A 24,765-nucleotide genomic window follows, 5' to 3' on the forward strand; every position below is an offset into this window, starting at 1 on the left:
TATGGAGTTTGGGAAAGGCCTCTCTGGGAAAGTAAATTATAATCTGAAAATCAAAGGAAGAGGAGTTAGTGTACTAAAAGTAGAGGAAAGAATACTCCAGAAAGGAGTGGCATGTGCGAGGTCCTTGAGGTAAAAAAAAAAAAAAGTTGAAATTTCAAGAAGGCTATTACAACTGACTTAGCTCCAAATAAGAAAGAGGTTACAAGATGAGAATGAAGAGGCAGGCTACATTATGAGGGGCCTTATAAGCCACATTCAAGTGTTGTAGCTTAAGTGCAATGAAAAACCACTGAAGAGGATTAGGTAGAGAAGTAACATTCGCCAATTTGTTTGTTGGTTTTTTTTTTAAATTTATTGGGGTGACAATTGTTAGTAAAATTACATAGATTTCAGGTGTACAATTCTGTATTACATCATCTATAAATCCCATTGTGTGTTCACCACCCAGAGTCAGTTCTCCTTCCATCACCATATATTTGATCATTTGTTTTTAAAAGGTCATGTTATGTGGAGAATATTTTGGAAGGGAACAAGAAGGGAAACAGAGGGGTGGGCGGTTAGCTCAGTTGGTTAGAGCGGGATGGTGATAACACAAAAGCTGCCCGGTTCGATCCCTGCATGGGCCACTGTGAGCTGCGCCCTTCTTAAAAAACTAAAAATAAAATGTCTTAAAAAAAAAATGAAGGGAAGCAGAATATTTAATAGGAAACCTAGTGGAAATGGCCCAGGTGAAAAAAGGTAGTGTCAACTTGTTGACGGGCACAAAATTGGCTCTGTCAGATGCATCTGTGGTGGTACCACAAATATCTAATCTAATAGGACATACTCACTGAGCAAGGAAAAAAAAAAATCAATGTTCAAAAGGAAAATTTTCCCCCCTGATCACTAGTGTAATAACGAAGCCATTTAGAAATACTGTTCACATTTGGACAGACCCTTTCAGTAGCTTCATTTCAGTCTATATATGTAGCTTACATCTTCACCTCAGCATCTTACTCTGAAGCTACAGCAGGAAGACAGGGCCACTTGAGAAAGTATGTATGTGACCAAGAAAGTGAGCCATCCTCTGCACATTTAATCTTCATGATGTCTGGGTGTATGAGATCTAACTCTTTATCTATCTATCTATTTATTTATTTAAATTTATTGGGGTGACAATTGTTAGTAAAATTACATAGATTTCAGGTGTACAATTCTGTATTACATCATCTATAAATCCCATTGTGTGTTCACACCCAGAGTCAGTTCTCCTTCCATCACCATATATTCGATCTCCCTTACCCTCATCTCCCATCCCCACCCCCCCTTACCCTCTGGTAACCACTAAACTATTGTCTGTGTCTATGATCTAACTCTTTCGAAGGGCAGATAGATAAGGAGTAACTAATCTTTGCCAAACAACAGAATCCTACTATTGTTAAGAACTGGTCTGAAGCCCTTTAACATTTTTCCCTTTCTGGATTACAGACAGAATTTCCTTTAAAATGTTTTTATTATTCAAATGTCTTATCTTTTTTTGATATTTTTGTTTGTTCCAGATTGTTCGGGTTTCCTTCAGGCTGGCTTGAAACACTTAAAATCACTTTCATACAAGTGAAATTTTTCAGTCATTTTAAAAGGATAGAAATGGCAAGGGAGAGAAAAGAGACCCAAGAAATTTATTTTAAGCTTTCAAGACTGTATAAATAAAGGAGGGAAAAAAGAAGTCAAACAAGGATGCTGCAATGAAAGAAAGGGAATATACATTATAAAATGTGCTAATGCGTGAGCAAAGTAGAATTACTGTAGTTTGCCAAGAATAATGTGCTCCCGTGTATAATGCGCACCCACATTTTTGGCCCATACTTTCAGGGAAAAAAGTTTTTCTTTTTATTTTTTTAATTCAAATTTTTATTTACATTTAGGTACTTGTTTTTTGTACTATAAAGGAATGTCATCATTTATTTTTTAACATATTATGCATAGTACAAGAAATTTTATGTAACAAATAATTACGAAACACAAGAACAGATACAAGGTACAAGAAATTTTATGTATCGGTAACAAATTTATGATATTTACATAGAAGGTTAAGAACTCTTCCGCTCTGCAAGTTCATCATAAGTTCAACAAAACCGATTTCGTATTCCAAGGTATTAGTTTGCATATAGATACCATTATTGATTTCTAAAGTTATACTTTTAACTCATAAGCATAAATAAAATAATTAAAAACATTAACACAGGTGCAGAATTAGTACTACCCATGTATAATGCACATCCTTATTTTTCCTTCACAAATTTGGGCAAAAAAGTGGCACTGATTGCATTATACACAGCAAAAAAAAAAAGAAAGTGGCACGTGGGCATTACATACAACAAAATATGGTATCTAGTAGGCATCTAGAGATCTATGACTTGAGCTCAAAAAAAGTAAGAGGATAAACCAAGAGATAGCATAATCATAAACACCAATTAAGAAGGAGAGCTTTTAAGATGAAATGGTGAACAGAAGTCAAATGCTTAGAAGTCAAGAAAAACAAGGAGCCAGAAAATGCTAAATTAAATACATCTAGATATAAATACATCTAGATAAATTAAATGCATCTAGATACAAAATCCATTGTCCTTTGCTTGTTCAAAGGATAGATAAGCTTAAGAGATTAAAATCAAGTAGGGACAGAAAACATCTATTTTGGTACTAATAATGTTGCTTTAGGAAGAGAAAAAAACATCAGAGAAAAAGATGACAGTGAGTTAGCTCTCCTTAGTGTTTACATCATCTTAACTTTAAACTTATGATTTTATGGGTATATACCACTTTTTCACATTTTTAGTTGACTCCACATGGAAATACCTATATTCCAGGAAAGAAACACAGGAAGTTTCTTAAACAGGAAGAAAAATACGTTAAGAGAGCAGCTGAAATAAAATTACATAATCCTAAATACTCCTTTAAAAAAATTTGGTCCAGTACTTTCTTTCAAACCCAAGAGATTTATTAAGATGAATAATATGCATCAAATCTGGCAGAATTCCAAATCTTTAATAATTTTCAAAACATTAAGCAAAATCATATTCTCTAAAAGACCAAAAACTTATGTCAACATTTAACGTGAAAAGAAATTGTTACAGGCAATAAATTGTACATTTTTCTTTTACTTTCTGAATAACTGCTTAAGTTTGTAATCTTAAAAACTAAAAAAATCTGTACAAAAAGAACATATTACATGTGAATAGTTTTCTAAGAATTTGAAGACCCAATACTCTGAAGCTAGAGAACCAAATATAACCTCTGACTTAGTGCTAATGGGATTCAGCCACCTATGTGGCTTTTATAAGTGAAAATGGCAAGTTAAGAGTTAATGAGACTAGCCTTCGTGTATAAGCCCAGAGATGCTGGTGGAAGACCAATGTTTCAACCAGGCCTCACATGCCTGAGGCATTACACCTGCCAATGAGGAAGAAATGCAGAAATATTTCCACATGTTTTTAATTTGGTGGGAGGAAAAACAGCTAAAGCAACTTTAAAAATATACAATTTCAGTAGTGATCTCAGGTCTCCTGCTGCCTAGATGTTTGGACACATTTTCATTGTTGAGAAGATATACTTAGGTTGTTCCAAATAACAGCCACTCTTTAGAAGGCCAAACAGTTCAGAAATGGGAGGAAATACTTGTCAATCAAATACCAAGAAAAAAGAAAAGAAACAGTGATGAGTGAAATCTTTAAGTGAGATTTTGTTTGCTCAAAAAAACCTATGCGTGGGGAAACACACATACACACCCCCAGCTTGAGGACAATCATTCCACACTTCCAAGCACATAGCTCTTGTTACGCTTCCCTAGGCAGGTACTGGGGGAGGGGAACTGTCCAGTGGTGTCAGACTGTCACTCTTGGGCTTCTCTTTCACTTCTAAGCCATCTATAATGCTACACACCAAGGGCTTGGACCTTAATGACACCCAGGAGGCACAAAGGTATCAAAAATTTAAACATTAAAAAACAAAAAACTGTCCTGAAAGAAGCAAAATAGGTTATTCAGGTTAAGGAAATGCATAAAAAAATGAGATTACACATTACATATGTAAGATAACAGATTAATTAGTGCACATCACTGTACAGCTTAGCAAAAGCATGATATTAACAACAAGCAAGAACCTCGGGAGCTCTAGCTTTCAAGTTCTCTTGTGAGAATAAAGTACACTTATGGCACCCATCTCTCAAGCTTCTAACTGCTCCCCATATGATAATTTTTAATGAATCAAAATTCAACTAACAAGAACTTAATTCTTCACTTTACTTCTTTGATAGAAAAGGGAGGAGGGAAGGGAGAAAGAGAGGGAAAGAGAAAGGGAGAGATGAATGGGGGTAAGGAGAAAGAAGGCAGGGAGAAAGAAGGCAGGAAGGGAGGCAGGGAGGAAGAAGAGGAAGAGAGGGAGAGAGGGACACAGGGAGAGAGGGAGAGGTAAACAAACAAACAAAAAATCTGGATTTTTCCCTCCAAACTCAACTACCAGGGAGTGGTCTTGGTAATATTTAGTGCAATCAATGTCACTCTATACATCTATACCTTCAGTCAAATTGACATTCTTTTACCTAAAGATATTGTAAGATCCTAAATAATGAAGTATTAAATTATGCCTCACATGATTTACTAAAGAAAAAAATGAACTAAAACTCTTAAATTATATCTAACCATTCTAATACCTGGATATAACAGTTAACTGAAGGTTTAAGTGATATAAAGAGCCAGGCACAGGAGACATCCAACAAAGACAAGCTGGCTTTAAACTCTCATTGAAAGTAACTTCTAGAAATATCATTACACTGAATTTTCTCCTAGATTCACATAAAGCAAAGTATATATGAAAAATAGACTGTCTTATCCTGCCTCTAATTGCTTCCAGCCCTATTTCTATTTTGAGATATATTTTTAACTCATTTTATCAATAAAGGCAAAAAGTCTAGCCTAATAAGTAAAGCTGGATATTCTCTTACTTGCCAGATTTCTCTAGCATAAAAGCAAGACAGACCAGCAAGGCAGTTCTCAGGTAATAAGCTAAAACCATATTCAAGTTTTGTGCAGTTTTGTGATTCCCAAGAGTCACAGTGCATCATTTACCGTGTTTTCCCGAAAATAAGACCTATCCTGACCATCAGCTCTAATGCATCTTTTAGAGCAAAAATTAATATAAGACCCAGTATTATATTACATTAACATATTATATTATATAAGACCCGGTCTTATTTTAATATAAGACCGGGTCTTATATTAATTTTTGCTCCAAAAGATGCATTAGACCTGATGGTCCAGCTAGGTCTTATTTTTGGGGAAACACAGTATCTCTTCACTTCAGGTCTAGGAAAGAAATGCTACAGTGAATGTATCTGGAATGAAAAAAATTAACTTCTCTCCTATTTATTCATTTACTTAATAGACAATCAGTGTAAGTTATTATGTGAGCTAAGTTCTGCGGGGGGCATTTAATAAATGATGTAAGAAATTTAAAAATATTGCAGAAATCGTTTGGTTCCAAAGCCTTCATTTTACAGTTCTTACAGAACTGAGACACCGTAATAGCTAAAGTGCCCCGGTTACTCTTTATTATCATCACCCAGTTTTCTTTTCTTCATAGTACAAGTTCACTGTCTGAACTTACACATATACATCTGTGTAAGCTCATATGTACGTACATGTGTATTTTCTGGCTCCACTTACTAGAATAGAAGCAGCCTGAAAGCAGGCATCTTTACATTGCATTCAGTGCCCTACTTTCAATTCTGAGAAAAGTGTCCAGCATATAGTAGGTACTCAACTAATAATCTGTTAAATGAATAAAGTATAAAAAATGAGAAAAACATTGAAATATCACACCAGGACTTGTGAGAGTGTAGAACCAGTGTGACATTTATTCCAGAAAAAGATCAATTTGAGTTGTCTGAAGTACTGGAACCCAGCTACCAAGGAAAAGGGAGTTGGTAAGAAGTAAATATTTCTTTGAACAGAAGGTAACAAATTAACTTATGCAGGCATACCAGATATACAAGCAGACAACTGTCAAAAAACAGATATTCATTTCTTCCCAAATTAAAACATCTTCAATTCATATCATGCATTAGAATATTAACTAAACTCTCTTCATTCAAGCTGGGATAGATTTTTACATACATATTATTTTTATTAAGAAAATTCATACTAAAACCTCAGAGATATTAAAAACTCCTAGAAGAAAACATAGGCAGTAAACTCTTTGACATCACTCTTAGTAATACATTTTTGGATATATCTCCTGAAGAAAGGGAAATGAGAAAAAAATAAACAAATGGGACTATAACAAACTAAAAAGTTTTTGCACAGTGAAGGAAACTATCAACAACATGAAAAGACAACCTACTGAATGGGAGAAGATATTTACAAATGATATATAAGGGGTTAATATCCAAAACATATAAAGAACTCATATAACGTAACACATAAAAAAAAACCCAATCAATCCAATTAAAAAACAGGCAGAGGATCTGAATCGACATTTCTCCAAAGAGGACATACAGATGGCCAATAGACATATGAATAGATTCTCAATGTCACTAATCATCGGAGAAATGCAAATAAAAACCACAGTGAGATATCACCTTACGCCTGTCAGAATGGCTACCATCAATAAATCAACAAACAAGTGCTGAGATGAGGATGTGGAGAAAAAGGAACCCTTGTGCACTGCTGGTGCATCAGTGCAGCCATTATGGAAAATGTATGGCGATTCCTCCAAAAATTAAAAATGGAATGGCCATGCAATCCAGCAATTCCACTTCTGGGCATTTATCCTAAGAAAACAAAGGCACTAATTTAAAAAGATGCATACATCCCTATGTTTATTGCAGCATTACTATTAATAGCCAAGATATGGAAGCAACCTAGATGTCCATCAATAGGTGAATGGATAAAGATGGGATTACACACACACACACACACACACACAGGAATATTATTCAGCAATAAAAAATGAAATCTTGCCATTTGTGACAACATGGATGAACCTAAAGAGTATTAGGCTAAGTGAGATAAGTTAGACAAAGACAAATATTATATGATCTCACTTACATGTAGAATCTTAAAAAACCAAAATAAATGTATAAACAAAACAAAACAGACCCATAAATACAGAGAACAAGCAGATGGTTGCCAAAGGGGAGGAGGTGGAAGAATGGGGATAAAAAAAATGTTAAAAAAAAAAATTGTGCCCAAGCCATATGAGGGAGCTTAAGATTAGGTGTTACTTTGGTTCTTTCCACTGCCATGTGACACCCATTACTAAAACAAAGAGTGAATAAATATGAACTGAAAACTTAAACCTAAACAAGTCTCTAGACCTAACTACCAGTTTATAGGAAATGCAGGGGACAGAAGAACTTGTTAAATGATGCCACAGGGACATGATCAACAAAATCCAGAATATAGGATCCTCTGAAGGACAAATGCTCAGTTTCTTTAATAAATACATCACAAGAAAAAAAAGGGTAGGGTGAACCTGCAGATTTAAGAAGTCCTAAGAAACATATCTACCAGATGCAACATGTGGTCTTTGTCTGGATCCTGATTTAAACGAATCAACTGAAAAGCAAAATTAAAAACAAATGTTTTCAACAGCATATATCTTAAATTACCTATGAAAGGTAACTTTTATAAAAACTCCACCTGAAGTTTTAATCAATCTATGTGAATACTGACTCTGATTTTAATAGCAAGAGTTCCTCTATTACTTCAGGTTATTTTTTAGCAAACATATTAGTAGTGAGTGTTAAATTTAAGCTCCATCAGCAAAAGTTGGTCTAAAATAATAAAAAAAAGATAATTAACCATCTTCTCTATGCCTTTCCTCTTCACCTTCAGAAACAAGTTTATTAGAAGCAAATAAAAATAAGTGAGAAACATTGGGGCCGGCCCGGTGGCTCAGGTGGTTAGAGCTCCATGCTCCTAACTCCGAAGGCTGCTGGCTTGATTCCCACATGGGCCAGTGGGCTCTCAACCACAAGGTTGCCAGTTTGACTCTGGCAAGGGATGGTGGGCTGTGCCCCCTGCAACTAGAAACGGCAACTGGACCTGGAGCTGAGCTGTGCCCTCCACAACTAAGACTGAAAGGACAACAACTTGACTTGGAAAAAAGGCCTGGAAATACACACTGTTCCCCAATAAAGTCCTGTTCCCCTTCCCCAATAAAATCTTTAAAAAAAAAATAAAAAACTTGGTTGCATCAACCAAATTTGGTTGTATCAACCTATGATATATATATAAAAAAAGTGAGAAACGTAAGAAGCAAGATTCTTAGTGCCACGTTTTTAGAATATTGCTTCACTCTAATGATGTTCATTCATTTATTCAACAAATATTTATTTAGCATCTATTAGAATATCCTAAGCTCCTTGCTAGGGATTAGAAGAAAGAAGTTATCAGAAACATTTATATTTGAAGAGATAAAAACTGAAAAATACCTCTAGGACTTCCAATAAATGTGAAATATTATAAAATTTTTCAAAAAGATGTTTCAACTTACACTTTGTTCCTCTGGTTCTAATTTGGGGATTTTGTGTGACTTGCGTTCTTCAGATCTAGATGAGTCATGCTTGTTGCTTTTTTTCCTCTTTTCTTTTCTGCTTTCATGCTTTGACTTTGTGTACTCACTTGCCTGTACTTCATTTAAAAGGTCTCCACAAAGGGAAGACTCAAACAATTCCCTGCCATTCTGGATAGTTTTGGTTATTTTCAGTTTAATTTCAGGTGAGCCAGTCTTCTTTGGAATCACAGTTTGTGGTACCGAAGGAGGAGGTGGTAGCTGTGGAGGAGACGGTTTTTCCAGAATTTCATGTGGTCTTGTGTTTGGAATTTCTGAATGGTAATAGTCAGTGGGGCTAAAGTTTCTAACTGCACCAAAGCCATTGGCAGACCCATTGGGATACTGATTATATGACTGGTATTTGGTTTGAGTTTCATACATGCTGATTGATGATGGATAGCCATTTGTGAGTGGAGGAAGATCTTCCGTTGTAGGTGGGTACTGAAAGCCTTGCTGCAAGGTAGCTTCATATGGTGTATGGCCACCATCTTCAACAATGTCACTGTTGTTATCAAAGGCATCCTCCTGACGAATGTTGGCTGAGTCAATGAGTTGAGGTGGTTGCTGAATTGTGTTTCCCATGATCCCTTGCATGAAAGAGAAGGAGAAATCCATTGTTCTGCTCCAGCATCCTTAACTTTCCCTTTCTCTCATCGGGCCTAGTTTTAAAAGAGGAGATATAAAGTGTTAATATCCTCACTGGCTAGAAGCTAGTCAATTGAAAAAGGATTAAGCTAAAATATTCTGAACCCAATTTTCATGTCCAGATATGCACAGATTACTAAATATTTTTAAAACAGCCAATTCTGACAAAGGGCAAATACTTTTTATCTTAAATGCTCACGTTTGAAACTCTCAATTACTTTCACAATAACTTTAGTAACAAATTTTATCCTTTTTGCAAACATGTGAAATAGTTTTGACATTCTTTTGTTTCTCAAGTTAGAGATTATAATTCTCAGGTTAAACCTGGTAATTTGCAATATAAGCAGTGTCCTGACACATGTAAATTAGGTCCCATAGAGCTTCCTTTAAATCATTCACGTTCTGTCCAGTTCTTTTTGTTATTGCAAAAATAAAATCTTATTGCAAGTATTTTAAATACAAAAGTAAAAATGCCTATTGTTCTCTCTCTCCATCATTCCCACTTTTCTGTGTCATGAGTAACCAATGTAAACACTTTGCTGGGTATTCTTCCAAATCTTTATATATTTACATATAAAAATTTAAAAATAGAGTTTATTCAGTGTCTTACTTATTCAACTTAACATATCTAGATATCTTTCTACATCAGCATGCATAGACAATTTTCATATATATTTCATTCTTTAAATGGTTACACAGTAAACAACTGTGGTATCTAACATAATGTATGTAACCATTTGCGTACTGATAATCATTTAGTTGTTCACAATTGTTTGATATTATAAACAAGTCTACAGGAAACTTTCCTGAAACTATATACCTTTGTGCACATATGCTTTCCTATGGAACACATTTGAAATTTTGACAGATACTGCAAAACTGTTCAATAGGCTGTACTATAGCAATTTACATTCATACCAATAGTGTGTAAGGATGTGTGATTCTCTATACTCTTGCCAGTATCTAGATGTTTGTAACCAGTGGTATAAACAGCAGAATCATCTGGGGTACTTTTACAAAACACGTATGTCCAGGTCTATTTACGGATAAATCTGATTCAATAAATTTGGGGTAAGGCCTAGAGCAGGAGTATTTTAAGACCACAATCCAGCTCATTCTGATGCATACTTATTTGAGTCTTTGCATTATAATCTTTGCATTATACTCACTGCACTGTACTCCTACAATTATTGCACCTCCTCTAGAAGGTATTAAAGATGCCTATGTTAGAATGTTATAATATAGATAAGCATCTGTTAGGAAATGCTCTAAGACCATTCTGCTTTGTCATAAGGTTTGACAAGCCTGTATCTCGAGACAGAGGATTAATGGACGGTCCAGATACTATTTTGATAACCCCAGAAACATTTATTCTAAAAGGCTCTAAGGCAGAGCGGATTTCAACACTATATGAGGTCTGATGAACTGATTATAGCTTGTGGAATATTGTGCAGAAGGATTCTGAAGCTACAGCTGGTTCAATTCTATGACTGTTTAATAATGTCTACCATCTTGGTTCTAGTAGGATTTACCAAAACGATAAGGCAAGTAACACAAAACAGCAAAGAGAAGAGAGAGACAAAATGCTGACTATACACTTTTCAAGGTATATCCAATTAAGCAGCTGCTGTTTATTCTGCTTTTAGCAAATGGAAAGAATTTTGGAAGTTCTAAAATTGCAAACAAATGCATATGAGCATACAGGAAATCAAACTGCTCATACTGCTCTACATTGGAGTGGCGGGTAGGAGGTATCAGAGAGTGCTCTCATTTTTTTAGCATCTACTCTAGGTCACGCACTTTATACATTATTTCATTTAATACTCATAACAACTTTGTAAGATCAGTATTGTGACTCCCTGGTTCATAGGTAAAAGAAACGGCTTCAGAGGGATTAGGCAGCGTGCTTAAGCCACAAAGCAAAGGGGGCAGAATTAGGATTTGAATCTAAGCATGTTTGACTCTAAAGCCCATGATTTTTACCACTACACCACTTCCACTTCCCTAAGTTACAAGTTCTGAGAGGATTCATTTTCTTCTGTTCATGTACTTTATGCCTTGGTCACTGCCAAAATAGTAACTGTTTTATTAATAACCACCACTAACATTTAAATCGTGCTTAGTATATGCCAGGAACCATTCTAAATACTTTACATACACTATTACATTTAATCCTCCCAACAACCTTCACATAGATATTCAGTTCCCATTGTAGATAGAAAAGTAGAGGCACAGAGAGGTTAAACGACTTGCTCAAATGCACAATGCTCGCCCTTTAATTGACAGCTGGAATTCGATCAAGGTTTCAGCATCTGTGATCCTAACCAGCATACCACACCGATAATGCTGATGTTAGAAATCATTTCTTTATATATAGTTTAATTGAAACATTACCCATTACCCTAATTTAACTCTTGACAAAAATGTATATAGGTCACAGACACAAGAAGGGTGTGCTCTAAAATCCTGTAAATACACATGGGGCACCTATACCGTGTTTCCCCGAAAATAAGACCTAGCTGGATCATCAGCTCTAATGCGACTTTTGGAGCAAAAATTAATATAAGACCGGGTCTTATAAAAGATTATATTATATTATATAAGACCCGATCTTATATAAAGCCGGGTGTTATATTAATTTTTGCTCCAAAAGACGCATTAGAGCTGATGGTCTGGCTAGGTCTTATTTTTGGGGAAACACAGTATAAGTGGAATTCAAAAGTTCTTCAAACTTCCAATTTGAAGGCAAGTTAAATACGGACATTTGACAAGATGCAACCTGTGTTTTTGGTTCGCATACCTGTCATATACAAGATCAGCTTCCAGATTAGTCTCTCAAATTATAGTCTACAGAGGTAAAGTAAATCTCAAAATGAGGAAACAATCAGGCAAATCCAAAATGTGAAACATTCTCACAGACACTGACCTGAGCTCTTCAAAGCTAAGGTTATTAAACAAACCAAAGGTGGAAAGACTATTTGACATTTTAAAAGACAAGATTTAGACAACCTAATTCAATGCATGAACTTCTATTAAATTCAGGATTTAAACATACACCCATGGGTAAAAAAAATATGCATTTTGGCGAAAACAGAATTTTAAATGTGAACTGGCTATTAAACAATGGAGCTATTTAATTTTCAAGGGTATGATAACAGTGTTCTGTTTATGTAAGAGAATGTCCTTATTCTTAGGAGAGCCATGGTGACACATTTAAAGTATCACAAGATCCACAACTCTCAAATGGTTTAGGATTTTAAAAGTACATGTATCTAGAGTGAAAATAAAGGCAACATATTAACAATGGGTTAATACAGGTGTTCATGTAATATTCATTCAACTTTCCTAAAGGCTTGAAAACTTTAAAAGTAAAAAGTTGGGAAATAAATAATTTGGCTAGGTTTCAGAAGAAGTCTTGAAAAGAAAAAGCTACAGCTTTTTAAAGTGGTAAAACCTGCATTAAACCTTGACAGCATATTCTGACCAACCAAGCCAAATGGTCCACATTGTTACACATTTTCTAGAAAGTCTAAGCATGAACAGAGCCACACTTTTTCATATTATCTTTCCAAATAATACAATAATGCAATCAAGAAAGCAGTTTTGATAATTTAAAAGATATTTTAGGACTATAACTAAATTCCTTTAATAATGATTTCTTGTAAGTGCTGGAGTCTGGCAGCCAGCTTCCAAATAGCAGACGTACCGATTGACATAATAGTTAAGACCTTACAGATAGGAGGCTCTCTAGTGAGCACTGTGGTTAAAAGCACAGGCTCAGAATTAAACTGCTAGGTTCAAAACCCAGATCCAAGGCTTATTAGCTATGCGATTTTAGGCAACTTAATCTCCCTAAATCTCAATTGCCTTATCAAGAAACTGTACATATTTATAATTGTCTGTTTACCTTGTGTTGTTGTAAGAATTAAATTAATCCATAAGTAGTATTTCGGACAGTGTATGGAATACAGTTAGAGTTCAACTAACTACTTGTTGGCTATTATTATTATTCAGTGTAATGTTGGGCACCAGAATTTGTGAAAAACTTGATCTCTGACCTAACGGCATTTATAGTAGTGTACTAGACTAGATAAGATTTTATGGGCAAGATTGACAGAATAGTAGTGAACATTGTAAAACAGAAGGTGACAGAATTAAACTGTGTTACCATTATAACAGACATTTGAGAAGAATAATTCACTAGGCAAGGAGGCATTTAGACCACGAAAGACAGGCAGGATGTGGAAGTTAGGTGTTTTTAACCCACTGACTTTAAAACCACACAGTACAGGCCACCAAAAATTCTCACACCTTCGTACTTAATAAATCCCTGATAAAGATGATATATTATAATTTTCTACTAAAGTAATAATAATAACTAACACTTGAGGACTTACTATGTGTCAATACTATCCTAAATGCTTCACATTTGTTATATTGTTTTACTCCTCCTAACACACCTTTGAGGAAATACTATTACGACCCCCATTTTATAAATGAAAGATGAAAGCCAGAATGATTAAGTAACTTGCCCATAGTCAGACACCTTGTAAACGGAGGATTCAAACACAGGTTACGCTTTCTGTTCCATAGCACTGGCTCTTAAAAAGTAAGCTCACTGCCTACAACCCCTAAGTATGCAAATAGCAACAAAAACAAACATTCACACTTATACTTCACACTTCCCCCCAGTCTCACTCCTCAGAGTGAACAATGTGGTGGGAGACTAAATAAGGATACTAGTCTTCCACCCATTGTAATACATACTTCCAAGTAAATGAAAACCCCACAGGCAAACAACTTATGACAAATTCTTCCTCTGATCAATCAATGTTTCTAGGCTTTTTTTTAAGACAAAAATTTATCAATCAATACTTGTTTCTTAATTTTGTTGGAGCTGTCTACAAACAGTTTTAAACGGAAAAAAGCTGAAAACTATCAACTTAAGTTTTAAGGCTCTTATTTATTTATTTACTGACTTTTTCATGAAGGGAACGATAATAGAAAAGTTTATAGAATCCTTAAGTCAAATCTTAGACACGAAATTTTAAAAAAAGAAGTATGTCACGTGGTTCAGATGAACAGCTCAAGGTTATAAATATCAATTAAGTATTCATGATGTGTTAAATGTATAGTTTAAGTCACTAACAAATTCTTAAAATGAACAATTCTTTGGTACCTCATATATATTGCTGAATTCTATTTTACAGAATTATATGCTGTGCTGTATTATTTTTCTATGTTTAAACGAGTCTTTTCTCAATAAAAGAAAACTTTATATTTTATTATACATCAAAATTCCTCATATTGATTATCATTATTTAAACTTTTTAGAATCAGAAATGGTTCTATGATATAAATTGCCTGTTTCTGTTTTCAGACCCATCTACCTCTTAACCACATTCCTAGGTTAATTTGTAAAGCTAACCACATTACTTTCCTTATTAAAAATCCTTCAATTATTCCTAGAGAAAGTCGAAGAATCTTGGCCAACATAGCACCTAAGGCCCTCAAGCAAGGTCTACATTTCCAACCTCAAGTCACTTCTGTACACTAGTAACGTTACACTACTGGGGATTATTGTACACACTATGATTTCACACCACTGCGCCTTTACTAATGTGATCTCCTATGCCTCATATGTCCTTTTACATAGTTTGGGGGGGAGCTTGATTTTAACCATCTTGTGAGCTCAAAAAGTCATCTCCAAGAAGTAGGACTTAAGCTATAGGACAGTCTGAGTAACTTTCCTCTTTTCTGAAGATACACTATGCATTACTCTTAGAATTAATTGTGAAACAATCTGTTTACATGATTTTCTTAAGAGCAGGAAGTAATTTTTTTCATCCATGTGCTTACTCCAAGAAACCAAAGCAAAGGCTCGGAGGGGCTTAAAGAATCTTTTAAACTGAAATATGTAAACTTAAGGGAGCTATTACATACAAATGAAATGCTTTAAAGAGTTGTTGAGAATCTTTCCAGGGAGAATGCAAGAGAATATACACAGTTACAGTCTCCTCAGGTAACAGCCTTGGCAAAAACTGACAACTGTTTACCTAGCCACTACTGAGATTCTCCTTAGTTCTGGGCTAATCTTCCCAACAAAAGACGAAAAGATATAAAAACAAAAAACAAAAACCTCCTATATAAGCATACCTATTTACAATCGTAGTGTTATTAATACCATAAATCTCAAATTCAGAATGTGAAAGCTCTCAAAATACAATTTTTATAGTCACTGTTCATTGAATTGGCATAAACATCAATCTTTGTTTTCCAAACCTATTCTAGTAATTATGATCTATCATACTAAAATGCCAAGCATGCTTGACATATCAACATGAGAATTTTTACAGCTGAAGAAAAATGGTAGAATATGTAATTTCCACAATACAGAGGAAGAGGGTGGTCTTCCTTTACCCCAGGATAAAAAAGGGATCCAGATGTTTACGTGAACTGTTGCAAGGAATACTTCTCAAGGTTTATGATAAATCCACAGCCTATGCGTTTCTATGGTAACAGGAATAGAGTACATGCACAAAGTCTGCAATAATGAACCAGCTATACTGGTTCTTGAAAACCTGACGTTTTTACTGTTTGGAGATTTCTGTGGCAAAACACTATTTTGTTTTAAAAATTGACACATAATGTTGAAAATTTAGAGAGTCATTTTGTTTTAAAGCAAAAAACAATCTAAATTCAGTATATAAAAGCAAGCTTCACTATACACTCTTTGAAGCGTAACAAGATAAAGCTATCAAATATACACTAGTATCTAACTGAATGATCACTTTATGCTTGAAAATCAGATCTTATATTGAAGTCAATCTAATATATATACGCTACCCCCCAAAAAAACCTTCAACTATGATTCATTTAATGATAGAATATGAAAATTTTTCGATGACGGCATCAAGAGAGATTTCTGTTTTACTTTCCCCCTGCCCCCAAATCTACAGAGAAAAAAACGGGAGAGGAGAGTTAATTTTTTAAGAAATATAGTCCATTATTTTTAGTACATAGGTTGACAAGTGAAACCAGAGAGTCTTTATAAAGTAGAAACTTGAAAAAAACATGCTTAATTTATAGGAAGAATGCTAAAATGCCCTAATGCCAGGGTTTTAAAAGAGACTCCTTTCTTTTTGGTTCTGTGTTCTATTCACATTTTAATTCTATTCACAATACAGATCAGAGTGATCTGTATTGCCCATTTTGGCTTTCATAATTTAAAAATTATTTAATTGTTAGTAATGTAATAACAACAGTGCATTGCTAAAAAAAGAATAGAGATATGTTATTCTACTTTCATTATATCTATTTTAAAAATGTAAGACATTTATCCTTTATGGAAATAAGTACCCAAGAAATCAAGAAAAGGCTGAGACTCGGAAGGGCAGCTTTGAAAGAATTAGGAAACATCACCAAGAGCAATGATATGTCTTTAGAGACCAAGGCTAAGATCACCCACACCCTCGCATTCCCAATTACTATGTACAAATACAAAAGCTGGGCAGTAAAGAAGGCTGATAGGAAAAAAATTGAAATACGGTGTTGGAGGAGAGCTCCACGGATACCCCGAACCACCAGAAAGACAAACAAGTGGGTCCTAGAGCAGATTAAGCCTGAAAGATCCCTGGAGGCCTATTTCAGGCATATCATGAGAGGGTAGGGTTCTTGCAAAAGACAGTAGCTGGGAAAAAGAGAAGGCAGCAGGAAAAAAGGAAGACCAACTCTGAGATGGAGTGACTTCATAAAAGAAGCCACAGGCATGAGTCTACAAGAGCTGAGCTGGGCTGTTCAGGACAGGGCGTGGTGGACGTCACTCATTCACTGGGTCACCAGAAGTCGGGGCTGACTCAACGATGCAGTAACACACACACAGGAGACGAGTATTTTTAAAGAGCCCAAACACACATCTTTAAAAATCAGCAAACACAAACTTCTTTTAAGTATGAACAGGACACAAATTACACTAAAAATCAATATTCTTCCATCACAGCCTCTCTACATTTTAACTTCACACACACACAAAATAATTGGGGGTTGAGGGTGGAGGTTATGGAAAAAAATCAACCACTAGGTTCTAAGAATTTGACCACACCACTATAGCACTAAAAAGGAAATGAATAATGTTTACCTTTTATTCACTAAAAAGAGCCAAAGCTGATAGCATCTAATCTAGCTCTGTTACAGACAGAAAGCAATAACTGAATTCGGTACAGTGACTACACAACTAGATGTCAACCTTTCAGACAAAATGGATCCTGCTTGGAAATTTTCGTCAAGGAAATACAAACAAAATCACAAATGGAGGCAGTTGTTCCATTTGTCTTTAGATGATCTTATCCTTTGAGGGAACAAAAACCATATCAGATTACAAGATTTACTATTTTATCCACAAACAAAAGCAAGTACTTTTAACAGCATCCAAGTATTATTCAGTTGGTAGTTATAGCTATCCATAAAAATTTTAACCACAATGGTAGAGAAGCTAATTATTTCTGACTAAAATTTGGCATTTACTCCCAAACAAGTTGTTAAATTCCCATAGTAATGTAAATCCTTGGACTTCTGAGATTTTGAGGCCATTATATAATAACATTCATTCTTGAGGTACTTAAGTAATTTTTAGTTTCCTTTTGACTTTTTAAATGAAAATTTGAGGATGTCAAAATTATGAGGTTTGAAAAGACTACTGGACAACAGGTTTACTATTACATTCTGGTTGAGGCACCTCTTTGAAAGGTTGCTATGACTTAGGGGAAAACATTTTCTTTTCCAAATTATTTTTAAGCAATTATACTAAAAAGATATCAATTCTCCAAATGACACAAAGGGCTTACAGTATTTTAACATGTTAAATAAATGTTCTATATTAGTAAACCTTATCTGGGTATCTTGACTTAAAGGTACTTTCCGAGGTAGCCTTTTAAAAACAACTCTTAAGCTGCTGACTAATTTCTAGGTTAAACTGGAAAATCTGCTTGCTTTAAAAAATAATTCAGGAGAGAACATATTCCCTTTATATTTTCACATGATTTTACTCACTTATCCATTAAGACACGAAGCAAATATCTTTTTTTTAAAAAAAATTTTCCAGTTACAACTGACACTTGATATTATTTTAAAAGCATGTCATTTTTATACAATTACAGACAATGTCTATCCAAATCAAAGTGTTCTCACTCTATATATAATAAACCCAAGATCTATCAACAGACGACACCCTTCCAGAACAGGATTTGCTACATGACATTTGCTCATTAAGCAACTAAGCAAAAGGGTAAGATTGGCCACTCTCTTCATAAATGAAGGAGAACTAAAATGTGAATTTGATGCTTAAACAATAAAAACAAAACAGAAATAAATACTGGTGATATCTGCTCTTCTTTCTCTCTGCTAAGGCACAGTATTTTTGTCATACTTCCTTAAGTGCACGGTAATATTCCAACAAAATGCCCTGCTAATCTATCAATTTTACTAAATTTAAATAAGAATGCTCTTACAAAATGCTGCATATTATATGATTTCATTTATATGACAGGTTCAGGTCTGAACATCTGTAGAGACAGAAAGATAATTAGAGGTTGCCAGGGGCTGGGAAAAGGGAGGAACGGAGGGTGATTGCTAATCGGTATGGGATCTCTTTGGGGTGATAAAAATGTTCTGGAAGTAGTGGTGACAGTTGCACAGCCTTGTGTATACACTAAAAAACACAGAAGTGTACACTTTAAAAGGGAGAATTGTATGGCATGTGAATTATATCTTTAAAAAATGCTCCAAAAGAAATCAAGAAAGCATTTACACATGCTTCTTAATAATAAAGTCTACAATATCCATTCAAACAATTACTGGTTTGTACACACACATTAAATGTGCTTAAAACAAAAACTTTTACACTTATTAAGTTACAGTAATTAAAATATGAGGTACTAGCAAAGGGATAGACAATGAAACAGAATAAGATCCTAGACACAGACCCAAGTGTATATGGGAATTTGACATATAATAGGAGCAGCACTGCAGATTAGAGAAGGAAAAAAGATTCAAAGAACGGTACTGGGAAAACGGCTTATCCATATAGAAAAAGAAAATTAGACCCTCACCATATAATATACCAACCCCAGGTGGATTAAAGGCCAAAAATAGAAAGCAAAACTTAAAAACTTTAAAGAAAAAACAAAAATATAAAACAGTAGCAAATCTTTATGAACTCAAAGCGGGGAAGGACTTCTTAAAACAATTACATAAAAAGTACAACACATAAAGGAAATAATAAAATCAGCAATATTAATTTTCAAAATGGTATGCCAAAAGACAACACAAACAAGTGAAAACACAAACCTCCAGGCTGGGAGAAGATAAATGCAATGCATAAAACAAAGCTGGTCCTGCCTTCAACTTTCTTCCAAATATTCCCAGTTCTTGCTATATTCCTGGGTTCTGTCTTATCATTTCTCATCTGGGTAAGAGCAACAGTTCTTTCCAAACTGTTCTTCCTGCTTCCAAAGTTGTCCACCTCTAATCTGTTCTCTAGAGCACTGGTAGTACTTAAAAAAAAAAAAAAAAAATCCTTAAATTTAACAACCTCCCGCAGTTCCCCAGGCCTTAGGATAAAATCCAAAAACCAGAAGACCTCTCTTGATTTGGCTGCTGCCTACTTGTTCAGCCGCCTCTCCTGCTGCCTCAGCTTTCCCAACTTGCCCTCTACTATCGTGTTTCCCCGAAAATAAGACCTAGCCGGACGATCAGCTCTAATGTGTTTTTTGGAGCAAAAATTAATATAAAACGCAGTTTTGGGGCGCCGTATGGCTCAGCAGGTTAGAGCGCGGGCTTTGAACAACAGGGTTGCCAGTTCAATTCCCACATGGGCCCTCTACAACTAAATTGAAGACAACGACTTGGAGCTGATGGGTCCTGGAGAAACACACTGTTCCCCAATAAACATTTTAAAAAATAAATAAATAAGACCCAGTCTTATGTAAGACCCGGTATTATATTATGGACCCAATTTATATTGTATTATATTATATATTATATTCCCAGTATTGTATTATATTATAGTATAGTATATTATATAAGACCCGGTCTTATTTTACTATAAGACCGGGTCTTATATTAATTTTTCCAAAAACTGCATTAGAGCTGATGGTCCGGCTAGGTCTTATTTTCGGGGAAACATGGTACTCTAGCATTTTCTCTCATCAACCACTCATCCTTAAGATTCTATTCAGGTGTGAAGAAGCTTTTCCAGACCACCCCTCACACACCCTTTGAAGCCAGGTCATGCATGTACCCTCTGCTGCTGGCATAGCATTCTACCTATACTCTACCACAGTACTTAATACATTATAGATGGCTGTCTTGACCTAAAAGGGTGGGGGGGGGGGCGAAGGAACATGATCTCAAAACATTTGTGTAAGAAATAATAGTAAAATACTTTATTACATCAATTCTGGATACCAGCTGCTGTTAATTGCCCTCTGTAGGCTGAGACAACGTTGGGACGAAGTTCATGCCAGCTCCTCCTTCCTTCCCATTCTGCTGCTGCTATAATGGGAAGGAGACCAAAAGTTACAGCCAGGTTGTCCCCGCCTCAACCTGTACAGGCTTCTCTAATAAAACAAATATTTATTGAGCACTTACTATTTACCAGACACTGGGCTAAGCACTAGTTATAGGGATGAAAATTTAGACATGGTTCCTGCAGTCATACAGTTACATTATTTTTGGAGACAGAAAAACAATACAGGAAAAGCGCAAGAGAAGAGGCTCAGAAATTACTCCTGCTTTGGTTAATTTATTCATTTTATATCGAATACCTGTGTTATGAGGACTAGAGAGAAGAGATGAGCAATACAGAGTCCCTGCTGACAGAAACAAGTAAGTGCCCTGGATGACAAAGGAAAACACCCGAGTTGAGAAGCAAGGGGATGTGAGAACAGACAGAGGATGCACGGGAGTTCAGACATTTCCAGGTTTAGGAAACAAAAAGTCCTAACCTGTGCGAAGGGAGAGGAGCTGCTTCGCTACATTAATCATTAACCTAAAAGGGTTTCAGTTACGAACTTTCTTGGCTTAACATCACAGCTTCCAAATGATCTAGATTATTAGAAGGGCCTTTCTTGATATGTTACAAAACCAAGTTACAAGCATTTAATGAAAGCACACTACATAATTCAGGAACGTAAAAACAACTTAGATGCCAGAGAATACGGAAAGACTGGAAATTTATGTCAAGGACATGGGACTACTTCATCTCTAAATCCCCAGGCCAACCACAGTGCCTGGTACATTATCAATAAACAAATCAATCATAAACAGAAGGGAGTATTACAGTTAAGGGGCTACAGAATTAGATTAAAAATTGAAATAGTTTAATATGAACTAATAACCATTAAGTAATTAGTATTATTGAAAAGCCACGGGCTGTGTGTTAACAGCACGCATTTAGAACAGACTGTACAGATTTGCCTTTTCCTTCCTAAGAAAGGTCATGAATAAAGCTAGAAAGCACCTGCACTATGATTATTTATATGTCCAACACAAAACCAAACTAGCAGAGGAAAACACAACAAAACAAAATTTGCCCCATTATCTTTAAACTTCTTCAAAATTTAGTATGTAATCTTATTATATTTTATCAAGTAATCTTTTCATCAGAACTAAATTTAAGATATTTAACGAAGTGCTGGAAATAAGAGTATAAACCCGTCACACAAAAAAATTACTGGTTGAAAAGAATGTTTTCCCCAGGAAACTTAAACATTTACATAATCACATTTAATACGAAGTTCATTACCATGAATCTAATAATTCTACAGGCATGTATATAAACTATTAATATACAAAGGTTCGTATTTTCCAAAGCAGTAGGTATATTATGAAGTGAAGCTTTGTCTTCTGTTTCAGTGTATAAAAACTACAGTCACTACTAGTGGGATTAAGAGAAACTGTCACATTACCATAACGCATGATAAAGAAAATCTGGAACTCTAATAAAATGACATTTCTTTTTTTGAATCATTTATAGATTAATACAAAACCTGTACTAAACACAAAATCAATTTATATTAGAATGCCAAGCTTCTTCGAGTAAAAGGCATTTTTGAGTAACTTCAGAGTTCAGAGAACACCCAAATATGTTCAGCTATCGGAAGTTCATATTTATCTTTAATTTCCAAAGCAAAGGACAGCAATGCCTTCTTCAGTCATGGAAAAACCAACCAACCAACCAACCAACCTAGTTAATTTCTAGCAAAGGTAGTGGGTACTTTAATGTTTTGCTCATTGCTGTATCCCTATCCCCTAGTACAGTAAGTGAATGAAAAAGGCTGCTAAATGAACAAAGGGATAGCAGAAAAGACAAAAGGAAATTTAACTGCTGTTTTACTAAATTTTCATTTCCAATCAAGTAATGAAGACAGAAAAATATACACTCTGCTGGCAAAAGCACGCCCCCCAATCACAGCATAGTATTTGCCATAACAGGACTTCAACTTCACAATCTAAAATTATGCAGATAATTTCAGTGTTTAATTTTTTTTGGAAACCTCATCAAACCACTGTGCTATCCTAACCTCTAAAATTACTAACATTTTCCAAGAGCATAATATGAGTTACCAAGTCAAATTTGGTCTTCAGTACCTAGACTTTATATAACCCACTAATGAAGAAGTGATGCAAAATTCAAACATATGACTGAGAATTAGACTCAAAAGGCAATACATTTATAGATGAGTTCACACTATAAAACAGGTTTTTCAACCTCAGAACTACTAACATTTTGGGCCAGATAATGTGTTGCAGGGGGGCTGTCATGTGTGCTGTTTAGGTGTTTAACAGCATCCTGGCCTCTGCACACTAGATGCCAGTGGTGCTACCTGCCAGTAGTAACAATGAAAAATGTTTCCAGGCATTGCCAAACATCCCCTTGGAGGGCAAAATTGCCCCAGGGTTGAAAACCACTGCCATAAAAGGATGTTCGCTAAAATGTAAATGCTTACTATCTCTGAATGGATTTATGAATGAGTTCTATTCTTTTTGCTTTGCCTTTCCTTTCTCATCTCTGTAGATTCTATGAACATATGAAATTTTTAATATTTTTTAAAAGAAAAATATAACTCATTAATTATAAGCCAAGGAAATAGTCATATTTATCCAGCTTGTATCCTGTTCTTAATGACTAATATTCACAGATGTTCTCCTGAATGAAATATTTTTGAGTATTCAAAATGTTAAAAAAAAAAAAACACAAGCACAGTCTACGGGCTTTTCTTCCCCGGAGCCGAGCTGGGTCTGCAGGTGGGCCGTGGTGAGCCGCGGATGCGGGGCTCTGTTCACCAGGATGGGATTTGTTAAAGACGTCAAGAGTAAGGCCTACTTCAAGAGATACCAAGTGACATTTAGAAGACGCCATGAGGGTAAAACTGATTAGTATGCCCAGAAACGCTTGGTAATCCAGGATAAAAATAAATACCACACACCCAAATATAGGATGATTGTACAGGTAACCAACAGAGACATCATTTGTCAGATTGCTTATGCCCGTATAGAAGGAGATATGATAGTTTGGGCAGCATTTATGCTCATGAACTCCCCAAGTACGGTGTGAAGGTTGGCCTCACAAATTATGCTGCAGCATATTGTACTGGCCTGCTGCTGGCCCGCAAGCTTCTCAATAGGTTTGGCATGGACAAGATCTATGAAGGTCAAGTGGAGGTGACTGGAGATGAATACAATGTGGAAAGCATTGATGGTCAACCTGGTGCCTTCACCTGCTATTTGGATGCAGGACTTGCCAGAACTACTACTGGAAATAAAGTTTTTGGGGCCCTGAAGGGAGCTGTGGATGGAGGCTTATCTATCCCTCACAGTACCAAACGATTCCCTAGTTATGATTCAGAAAGCAAGGAATTCAATGCAGGAGTACATCGGAAACACATCATGGGCCAGAACGTTGCAGACTATATGCGTTATCTAATGGAAGAAGGTGAAGACGCTTCTAAGAAACAGTTCTCTCAATACATAAAGAACAACGTAACTCCAGACACGATGGAGGAGATGTATAAGAAAGCTCAGGCTGGTATACGGGAGAATCCGGTTTATGAGAAGAAGCCTAAGAAAGAAGTTAAAAAGAAGAGGTGGAACTGTCCCAAAATGTCGCTTGCCCAGAAGAAAGATCGGGTAGCACAGAAAAAGGCAAGTTTCCTCAGAGCTCAGGAACGGGCTGCTGAGAGCTAATAAGCCAAACAGTTTTCTATGAAGATTTTTCATATAGACATAAATAAAGTTATTAAGCAACTAAAAAAAACACACAAAAACTCAGAATAGATCCAGATTTTAATCTATATAACAAATCTCTCTGCAATTTCAAATAAGAAATATTTTAAAGATGCTTCAAGTAAAACAATATTATTTATTGAACACACTTATGTGACATTCCGAGTGCTCTACAAGTATTATCTCATTTAATCGTCAGAAAAAAACTGGTAAAGTGGGTACTAGTATCTCTATTTTACAGATAAG

At 35.4% G+C, this 24,765-nt stretch overlaps 1 protein-coding gene and 1 pseudogene across 11 annotated transcripts in view; one reads left to right on the top strand and one right to left on the bottom strand.

Annotated features, from left to right (window-relative positions):
• The window catches only part of NSD3 (nuclear receptor binding SET domain protein 3), a 105,965-nt gene that overhangs the window by 63,943 nt on the left and 17,257 nt on the right, over positions 1-24,765 (bottom strand). For 9 of the 11 annotated variants that reach the window (XM_074329632.2, XM_074329631.2, XM_019748085.3 and 6 more), the window contains exon 2: positions 8,533-9,251. In XM_074329632.2, coding sequence (XP_074185733.1) covers positions 8,533-9,207 — 675 coding nt within the window. In that variant the 5' untranslated portion in view covers positions 9,208-9,251. Of the gene's footprint in view, positions 1-8,532; positions 9,252-19,581; positions 19,754-20,685; positions 20,788-24,765 lie in introns of those variants that run through there. The other 2 variants (XM_019748079.3, XM_074329630.2) reach the window with 2 other exon arrangements.
• On the top strand, positions 23,585-24,560 carry LOC109456085 (large ribosomal subunit protein uL18 pseudogene; annotated as a pseudogene).

This window comes from Rhinolophus sinicus, chromosome 16, assembly GCF_057876585.1.
Source record: "Rhinolophus sinicus isolate RSI-liver-muscle chromosome 16, RSI-T2T, whole genome shotgun sequence".
Taxonomy (NCBI): Eukaryota; Metazoa; Chordata; class Mammalia; order Chiroptera; family Rhinolophidae; genus Rhinolophus; species Rhinolophus sinicus.